The sequence below is a fragment of the Arvicanthis niloticus genome, chromosome 17 (assembly GCF_011762505.2).
Source record: "Arvicanthis niloticus isolate mArvNil1 chromosome 17, mArvNil1.pat.X, whole genome shotgun sequence".
Classification (NCBI taxonomy): domain Eukaryota; kingdom Metazoa; phylum Chordata; class Mammalia; order Rodentia; family Muridae; genus Arvicanthis; species Arvicanthis niloticus.
This window is the reverse complement of record NC_047674.1, coordinates 27,728,477-27,738,726: the sequence shown is the minus strand read 5'-3', so window position 1 is coordinate 27,738,726 and position 10,250 is coordinate 27,728,477. Positions and strand designations below refer to the sequence as shown.

General features: G+C 43.7%; 1 protein-coding gene across 14 annotated transcripts in view; it reads left to right on the top strand.

Annotated features, from left to right (window-relative positions):
• Positions 1–253: 253 nt before the first annotated feature.
• Positions 254–10,250, top strand: part of Il1r1 (interleukin 1 receptor type 1) — an 81,845-nt gene continuing 71,848 nt past the window's right edge. For 6 of the 14 annotated variants that reach the window (XM_076914970.1, XM_076914971.1, XM_076914973.1 and 3 more), the window contains exons 1-2: positions 254–550; positions 1,842–2,018. Coding sequence is in view for 1 of the 14 variants with exons in the window: in XM_076914967.1 (XP_076771082.1) it covers positions 548–550 (3 nt within the window). In the remaining 13 variants the exon portion in view is untranslated. Of the gene's footprint in view, positions 551–1,841; positions 2,019–5,205; positions 5,221–10,250 lie in introns of those variants that run through there. The other 8 variants (XM_076914967.1, XM_076914978.1, XM_076914977.1 and 5 more) reach the window with 3 other exon arrangements.

Here is a 10,250-nt window from a genome sequence, read left to right as displayed (position 1 = left end):
CAGGGGGTGAGATCCCAGGCCAGGCTTTGTCTGTGAAGAATCAAGGCAGGGCTGTAATTGTAGGCTGGGTGTATGCATGTCAGTGGCTTCATCTAGATTTAATGTAAGGTTAGACCACGGGAGAAAGCCTGCCTTGGGAAACGTGGGAGGTTCATGTGTAGCCAGGGTACTAATATTTCATAAGGGCTTGGCACGTTTGCTGAATGCTTCTGGCTTACTGCCCAGCTCTGCGTTTCCTGTTCATAGTTCTCCAGATGTGTCACTGCAGGATTAAAGCCCAAGAGGCTCTGACACAGGCGTCATCAAGACCCACTTTCTCTGGGTCGTCTGACAAGAAGTGAGCTGTCCGTCACTCTTGTGCACCCCAGACCCAGTTCAGTGCTCTTTTGGAAGCAAAGCAAAGAAGTAAGTAACGCTGTTCTGGGCTGACTGCCGGAGGCAGTTTTGGTTTTAACAGCTAGTATCAGTTCAGCAGACTTCGTCTTGGGGAAGAAACATTGCTGGATGTCATCGGAGTTCCTCGTGCCCCAAACCGTGAACAACCCAAATGGTAAGATGGCTTGCTGCACTTTAGGATTTTTTCTGTCTGTGTTTTTCCTTCTTTGGGGTTGTGTGGAGATGTTTACTTCCACATGGAAGAATTACTTGGGAAGGATAAATGGAAACCGAGTAAAGGTAACACTTTGCTGTTCACTCAAAGAAGATACAGTTTCTTGGTGTTCTGCGTCCCTACAGGCACACTTAACATTAAGATGTATGTGAGAGAGAGCATATTAAGACCGCCTGCAGTTATGTTTTATTATGTGGGAGATTCACTATGAAATGCACAGAGACTATATTTTATAAGAACTTTTAGGGCTTGTTGTAGACGCCTTTGAAGCGTACCGTTTGCTAGTTAACACCCCTTACAATGTGCTGCTTGTAAAGTATCACAGTCATGGCTCTTGCATCAGTGGGGAGGGCTGTAAGGTGAAGAGCCTTTTCTGAGGTTGATTTAAAATGCCATTGTGGACCTTAGAGCTGAGGCATCACTTCGCATTAGCGACTGCAGTGTAGAGGGGTGCACTCACACTAGAGAGCTCTTGGAGGAGGACAGCCTCACTAGAGGGTGCGCTGAGGGCCTTGCAGAACTACCACCAGGAGCCACTGGTTGCATTTGAAGTGATCATGCACCCTACAGGCAACACTCATACACACACTTCCTTCAATCAGGGTTAAAATGCAGGCTTGGAAACACAAGAGCATGGCTTCATCTTTGTTTTGTTTTGGACACAGAGTGTCGCCGTGTAAGCTCTCCGATGGAGGCTTATACATAGCAACAGAGAAGGTTGTATACTCATTCAAAGGAGGATTATAAACTTTGCCCTGATTTCTCAGTGGACACCCAAACCTTTACAGTTCCCATCAGCGTTTTTCTGGTAACAACAACAACAACAACAACAAAAACAACAAATGGGACAAAATCAGAAAGAATAAAGACAGGAAATAAGGAAAAAAGGGAGGGCAAATTGAGGTTTACTGTCTTCCACTTAATTCAATCATATTCCAAACTGTTTCACGCAGAACGATAGTTTTGTGCTGCGTTGGTGAGCTTCTAGAACAGAGGGGAGTTCTCCCAAAGGTGCAGACAGCCAGGGACCAAATCGTGTACTGAGTTCCAGCATCTGCTTGAGGAGCAGCTGGCTGGTCGTCTGCGAGTCCCGTGCTCAGTACCTGTTCTCTAAGCTCACCTTAAACATGTTGATCTACAGGGAAGGGATGAGACGAGAATTACCCAGAAGATTGGGGAATACTTTCTGAGATTAAGATGGTATTTCTAATAGGGGGATTCATTTTTAAAGGTCATTCTCAACAGCACAGACACTGATTAAAAACCGTGGGCCCACAAACCTTATTGGCATGAGCCTGACAGTCTAATGAGGAGAAAGACATGGCAGCCATTATGAAGGAATGGTGAAGGTCTGTTTCTAGAACGTGCCTTTCAAAAATTGAGACAGTACGTGTTCGTTGTTACAAAGGTAAGTATGCAGACACAATAGAGGGTAGAGAACAGCTCTGCATCCTGGCAAAATGAACACCGTGGGTGGGCCATTGTGCCTCTTCGAATCCGTCCTCTGAAATCTGAGTGTTTCAGCCTGGACTCAAAGACTTCAGAGTTTTGGACTATGGAGACACGATGAAGACTATGTAAATATTCCCAAATCAAACATTTTCTGAAATTTGAACAGTTCTGGTCCCCAGGATCTCAGATATGGGAGAGTTAACCTGTAACACTAACAAATATCTTGCTTTCTGAATATATTTGCATTTTGAAGAAACATACGCATACTACATATGTCTTATTACTTTGTTTTACCTTCTAGCAATATAAGTGTGAGCCATTTTTCATAGCAACGAATTTCTTTTTACCAAGGTGTTATGGGTTGGGGAGATGGCTTTGTGGGTAGAGAGCCCACTGTGCATACTAGATGGGCAGAGACTCACTGATCCAGGGAACCTCCTGGCCAGGCAGTCTGGCCCACTGGAGAGATCCTGGTTCAATGAGAGACCCTGTCTCAAAAAAAAAAAAATGTAGAGAAGTGATTGCGGAAAACACCAGAGGTCAGCTTCTGTCCTCCACATATGCCCACATGCATGCATTCCACAAGCTTTTAAAACATGTTATATATCTTATTAAATCGTATTGGCAGACAAGACATTATTTTCTTTTCTATTGTTTGCAACATGAACATTAAAAAAAATCATTACAATTGAATCTTAGCATCTTCTCATGAGTATTGCCTAGGGGTAACTTCCCAGAGATGGAATCCACTGATTAAGAAATCCTAGGAGTGTGTGACAGAAGCCTCCATCACGATTAGGCAACGTTTTCACTAGCACTGGCATTTATTTATTTGTTTGTTTAATGATGAACTGCACTAGTCTGAAAAATTGTCAAAGAACACTTTTCATTTTCTTCAGTGACTTTGGTAAAAAAACATTTCTGGAAACTTCTGGCTTGTTCTCTGTCCTTTTGGTTGGGTTCAGCTTTTTTTTTTTTTTTTTTTTTTTTTTTTTTTTTCTTTTTTTAAAACACCAAAGTAGTGCCCTTTTACCGTAACTTCTGCCAACCTAGTTTCAGAGGTCTGTGACCTCCTTTGATGTCTTTCAGAAAGTGTGCTGAGGGGGCGGGGTTAACTTTTTTTGCTCTGACTTTTTACCTGGGGGAAACCTCATTACGGTTTTATTGGTTTTATCTCTTCTTTAAAGTACACTTAGGTTCAGAGGCCGTGTTTGTTGTGTTCTAGCAGCATGTGGAATATTGTAGATAAAAATGGTTCCCCACTTACCATTTCTTAAGCATTTAGGACAGCATGATGACAATCCCTTCTCATAGGGATTGTCACCACCTGTGAGCTTTGTTTTGGTCTCCAATGGCCAGTTTCTCTCTCAGGGCTTGCCTGGATTGTGTTTGACCCCCTAGTGTGTTTTCAACAAGCAAACCTGGAAGAAGCCAGTATAAGGGAGACAGAAACTTTGTTACCCAACTCTTTAAGGAAGGAGATATTCCAAAACAGAAACTAAAAGATAAAAAAACAAAAAACAAAACAACAACAACAACAACAACAACAACAACAACAAAACAGATAGAGCTTTTCTAGGGTGAATGGAAGGTTGGTTTTATTTCTAAGGTTGGTTTTATTTCTACTTGGTATGTCTGTAAAGTTCTTAATGGGTGCTTCTAAGCAAGTGAATGCTTGGAACCTGGGCTTGACCAGAACATGACTGAGGGGAAGAAGGACAGAGTGGCTTACTCCATCTGCAGCCCATTGCTAGACTGCACTGATCAGGACCAAACTGATGTTTATTCTGAGAAATGGGAGCAGCTACTGATGGTCAAAGCACTTGTAGACCTGAGACCCGGTCTGGGCCCCTTTTACATCTACAAAGTAAGGGATCACTTTTGCTAGCTTGTTTTGAAGATTAGGAAACTGAGGCATAGAGAAGTGACTCCATTGAAGTTACAGCAGGAGTTTCTGCAGTGATGGGATTCTTGGTTCAGAGAGCCTTACTCTGGAGCCCAGGGGACTTAGAATGTTGGGTGGCTTTGAGCTGCTGCTGTTTACTTGAGTGTATGCTTCCATCTCCCTAAGGAAGAGAAAATGCTGTTTTTCTCTGTTTGTTTTGCTCTATTGTACATATCATCTTGTTTCTTTCATGGGAGCCTAAGCATCACCCTTAAGCATTACCAAAGATCCCAGAGCTGAATCTTTCTGAGCCTTGTTCACACAACGTCACAAGTGGAAAATTCCAGCCACAAAACTTTGCTTCATGCACAGGATTACGCAAAAACATTATCAGATAGTGTGTAGGATATTTAGCTGAAGCAAATGGATCTCACTCTCAAGGTGTCTCTTTCTGTTCAGGTAAATATTCAAAGATGTGAGAAAATAAAAGCCCATAATCTAAGACACTTTTTTCCTAACTCAGATAAAGGATACTCATTATTTTTCTGTTCTTGGGCCAGATGAGCAAGCCAAGACTCACAGCATCAGTAAAAAGCCCACCGTGAAACCCGTTAGTATGCATCAAATGCCTTTGGCTCCAAGCTCATGGACCACTGGGGTCTTCCACAGCTGGGAGCTAGTGTCTACCGTTCTTCTATCAAATGTCATGAGATGTTGATTCTGCTGCCTTTGGAGGTGCTGAGGCTACAAGCTCCCTGTCAGAGCTCTTTCTCAATCTCTCTGAATCTATAGGGGCCAGTGGAAAATGTTATCTGGTTTTAATTTTCTGACCATATTCTTCCTGGTTGGATATTCAGTTTATCTTGTCAATCTAACAATGATAGGTGCCTGAAACAGGTGGAAACTCTTCAAGCTTTCACCGGCCGAGTCTGCAAGTCATCATTAAGGAAACTCAGATGTGGGAAAATAAAAGCCCACAATCTGAGAGGGGTAGGGTGAGTTGCAGGCTCAGCACTGGAGGCCACTTGCAACTCCTCACGAGCAATTTCTCTGTCTTCCCTCTGCTTTGCTGCCCTGGTTATAAAATGGGCACGCATACAATTAAAGAGGGATTTCTATTTACCTTTGGTTAAACTTTTCCACAAACTGTTGCAATCTTAAATTTAGTTAACTTACCGGCAGTGCTGTGGATTAAACCCAGGACTTTCCATATTCCAGGCAAGCAACTGTATGCCCGAGCTACACCCCCAGCCCTAACCCTGTAATTGGAAAGGTAGGATAGTTAAATACAAACATGGTACATGGTTTTCTGTCTTTATAACTTCAGGGGTCTAGGTGGTAAGATATTGTGTAGGTCACTGATTTTAAGTAGGTGACCCGTTAGCTTATTCACATCTGCACTTAAAAGACTGTTCAGGATGTGTTTCTCTCCCCCCTTTCTGAAGCATCCTCTTTCTCTGGTCTTTCATGACAGGCACTCTTCTGAAGGGCTGTTTATTGATGTCCATTTCTTCCTTACAGTGCACACTGTTCTGTGTCCTGTCCCATTTCTCTGTCTACTAGGCTGCGTTTTAACTCCCTGGAGGTCCCTGAAAGTGTCTGTAGTCCTTCGACGTGTTCATCAGTGTTGCAGTGGATAACAGGCTTGTCCCTGTCATTTTGCAGAAGTTCAAGCTCTCATGCCTGTAAGCCGAATGTTACTCAGATAAACATATCATTTCTCTTCCACGCCACCAGCTGATACGACACCAATGAGCAGCCCCATCAGAGATACCCAAGAGACTTTTCCTATGTACTCTTTACCAATCTCTCTCTCTCTCTCTCTGTGGTATCTATGTGTGTATATGTGTGTGGTGTCTGTATATGTATGGTATCTCTGTGTGTGGTGTTTATATTGTATGTTCTTGTATGTTTGAGTGTCTGTGCTTGTGTGTGTCTGTGTAATATCTATTTTTGTGGTGTCTATGTATGTGGTGTTTGTGTGTGTCTGTATCTGTGTGTATGGTGTCTGTGTGTGTATGTGACTGTGTGTGATGTTTATTCATGTGGTGTCTGTGTGTGTGTTTATTTGTGTGGTGTTTGTGTGTGTGGTGTTTGTGTGTGTCTGTGTGTGGTGTGGATGTATGTGTGTGTGATGTTTGTGTGTTGTCTCTGTGTGTGTTTGTAGTGGTGTTTGTGTGTGGTGTGGATGTATGTGCATGTGTAGTACCTGTGTCTCTCTGTGTATGTGTGGTGTCTCTCTGTATGTGTGTTATCTATGTATGTATGTATGTATGTGTGTGGTGTCTCTGTGTGTGATCTGTGTGTGTGGTGTATCTGTGTGTGTGGTATGTGTGTATGTGTATGGTGCTTGTGTGTATAGTGTTTGCATGTGTGTGTATGTGTGTATGTGGTATATATGTGTGTGTGTACGTAGTGTCTGTATGTGTCTGTGCTTGTGTCTGTGTGTACGTACCTGTGTGTGGTGTGTGCTCACTCTTACATGCATGTGTGGAGGTCAGCAGGTGATATCATGTGACTTTCTCCTTTGCTCTCCATCTCACTTTTTGAGACAAGGCCTTTCCCTCCACCTAGAGTTTGCTGCTTTGACTAGACTGGCTTGCCAGCAAGTCCTCAGAAGCCACCTGGCTCTGCCCCCCGAGGGCTGGGCTTACAGGTACATGCTGCCACGCCTAGTTTTTATGTGGCTCCTGGACGTCAGAATCCGTGTTCTCGTGCTTACACAGGGGCTCTACTCACTGACCCATCTCCCAGGTTCACTAAGTTCCCTAGTTTTTATTGGGAGGAATAAGGTGAATTCAGTGTGCTTTACTATTATTATTTTAAAATTCAGTGTGTTTCAAACTGAATCAAAATGTGAATGAAGTTGGGCATCCATTGTATTGGTTTAAAAATAATTACCGATCATTACTTCTATTCACTTAGCAGTTCGTTTTTGAAGACTTGCCTTGTGTGTGGCCACGGGATACCAAGATAGGTGAAGGGGATCTGGCTACTCCTGGGAAATCCTGTGATAAGTACCACAAAAGACTAAAGGGCTGTTTAGACAACAAATGGCTGCTGTCTACCTTACTCGAATAATTGGTACTTTTTGAGAGGAAAAGAGGGGATCTCAGGCATGAGATAGAGAGTTGGTACAGGATCATAAAAGTTGTGTGTGAAGAACCAAGCATGGTGGCACACACCCATATTTTAGCACTCTGAAGCCTGAGACGGAGGAATCAGAAGTCTGAGGCCAATGTGGCCTAAAGATGAGAGGAGATCCTGTCTCAAACACAGCAATCAAGCAATGCCTATTTGTGGATCAGGATGTCTATATGTGGTGGTGAAGGGATTGGGGGAGGGTACCAGATGAACCAGGCACAGAGACTGAGGGCAGACCATGGTAGGCATTGGGTCAGAGGTAGAACTTTGGATTTTGTTGGGAACATCAGATAGACTTAGGTTGTTGGGTAGAAAGATAGCACTGGTGCTTCCACACTTGAAGCTTGCTGGCTGTACCTGCTCCTCTGGGTGACATTGTGGAGGGGGTACCCTATGTGTCAGCGTCTTTTGTTTGAGCCTCAAGAGATCATGATGGGTTGACACTGGGTAAAGGGTCTGTGCTTTACCAAGCCCCGACCTCAGCATGACACAAATAATAAAAGCTTTGTCTGAAATGGCCACAGAGACCTATTTAAAATAAAGTACATTTTATTTTTCCTAGAAGCAAAACACCCCTTAGCGAAAGCATTCTCATCTGTTCCTAAACTGGCTGACTATTCTGCCGTCTGGTTCAGAGATTTCTGAGAAGCGACTTCCTGGATAAATTCCAAGTTTCAAATTTCATTCTGTGTCGAGCACTATGCCAGACTCTACAGGTGGGGGAGAGAAAGCATGGGTAGAGAGGGAAACATAAAAATTAATTGGGAGAATTTGTCAGTCCACCCTGAGACACATCAGCTGCTGACTCTCAAATGGATGCAGAGAGTGGGTATCAAGGGAGGCCCAGCTACCTCGGAGTACAAGATAAAAACAGGCCTAGTAAGCATGGCTGCCAAATCTCTACTGAGGCTCTGCCTGGAGATTACTGTAGGTAGAGTCTTATACATCCTTTTCTACAGCTTCAGGGGGTCTCCTTAGAGGTCCTTCTCTGTAGCTGCTAGTGGGTTACAGTTACCTTGGTGGGGGCCATTTAGATTGTACTCTATGGCTACAGGTGGGTTAGGGTCACCTTGGTAGGGGCCTTATAGATCTTCCTCTATGGCTGTAGATGGGTTATGATCACCTTTAGAGATAGGAATCAGAGGTTTCCTCCGCACCATTGCATGGATGGGGGCAGGCTGAGGCTTCCTGATTTCAGTGAATGATGAATACTACCAGCCTTCTGCACTACACAAAGAAACAAAGCTTCCGGTAGTCCTGCAGTCTGTAGCGATAGTGAGATGGTGTTCTCTTGCAAGTCATCTTCCCCTCTGGTCCATTACTATAGGCTATATTATTATATTACTATATGAGTATAGTATTATATTACTATATGAATTGGGTGTGGGCTGGACTACGGCTTCCATTCTTACTGGCTCTAAGGGCTGAAATTCACTTTCATGGAGGAAGAGAGGAAAGAGTCAACACACTTTTGATCAGACACAGCCAGACCCATCTCTAAGGCTAAACTGTCCTAGGTGATCGTTTGTGGCCGTAGAAGAATAGAGTTAATATGTACGTGTGCGGGAGTGAGGATGCTTGGGATACAGCTTCTGGTAAATATGACCCCAGAAGCGGTGATAGATCAGGTTTCTGTGGACCCAGGCACACCTGGACAGGAAGTGGGGGAGCTGTCAGGTCAGCTAACATCCTAGCAGCTTTGTCTTCTGGTCCAGGGAGCAGGACAAGGGTTATTTCTGAGAAATGACTCCATATGAGAATTCCAAATGAATGACGCACACAGAACTGCTCCAGGCAGACCCAGCGGGGGCTGCAACGTGTCAGTGACAGCACGAAGTTAAAAGGCAAGTGAAGTCGCTTCTGGTTGTCTACAGGGGACTGGCTCCTGAGTCTTTAGTTGGCATCATACGAAATGGTATGGTATCTACTTACAACCTTCTGTATTCCATACACCATGTTTATGTAATGTATAATATACATGTATATATAATATGAACTCTATATATTATTATTATACTAGACTGTATACAAAATGGTGACAAATGGAATATCTGTGCATGATCAGCTGAGACATGCTGTGGTTGTCTGGACTCATCAAGGTAGAATGTCTGGTTATGAAGAGCCAATGATTTACAAAACAAGAGTCATAAACTTTGCCACATATCTGTAGACACTGAAGCACATCCTGTAGGATTCAGAGATGTTAGGTTTTCTTATACTTGTGTGGAATGTTTGTTCAGCCTTTAATCGCAATGTGAGCATCTCAGAAGGTAGGCTCTCTTGGAGGTACTTAGGTTCTGAGACCCTTGTGTGTCTGATCAGCACAGTTATTAGAAGCTGCCTAGCTTTCTTTTTGCCACATGTGCACACAGCAAGAAGTAGGCTCTGGAAAGCCAGAAGGCAAGCTGTCATCAGATAGTAGATTTGCAGGTACCTGGACCTTGGACTTCCAGCCTCCAGAACTGTGGGAAATATGCATTGATTTTTTTTTTTTAACCATGCTGTTCCTGGTAGCGTGTTATAGCAATCACAACAAACTAAGACACTATGCCCAGTCAGTTCACAATGATGGCATGAACAAATTAAAATTAAAAAAGAAAAAAAAAAAAACACCGTAGCGGGGATTTCAGCCAGTGTTTGTCTGAGCACTGGCAGACAGTGAAAGAACAGGAAGCAGCTTTGTTCTGGGACAGAATCAGCACATCTTCATCCTTTGTGGGTGCCTGGATTATTTCACCAGCTGAGGGGGAGTTATTGGACTTGAAGATGTCTTTTCTGTGGGGACACTGAACCTCTCTGCACTAACATTGTTTCCTCTTGTCTGAGGTCAACAGTGGGGCTGCTCAGGCATTGCTACCAAGAACACAGCCCAACATAACCACAAAGCCAACACATTCCAGAGCTATAATTACACCCCCAGAGGTTAGTGTAGCTCCCACAATTCTAGAACTTGACTGGAAATCCTGAGTCAACTCCTCCTAGATGCCTTCTTGCCTATGGTTTTATTTGCTCACTTGACCTCTCTCTGTTCTTGAGAAGGATGAGTGGTCATCCAGCCTTAGAAGCTGTATCTGCTGACATAGCCTCTTTGTCTAGGGACTACCTCACCTGGAAGTTCCAAAACAAAGATTTGGCAGGGATCCCTCTCCTCGATGCCAC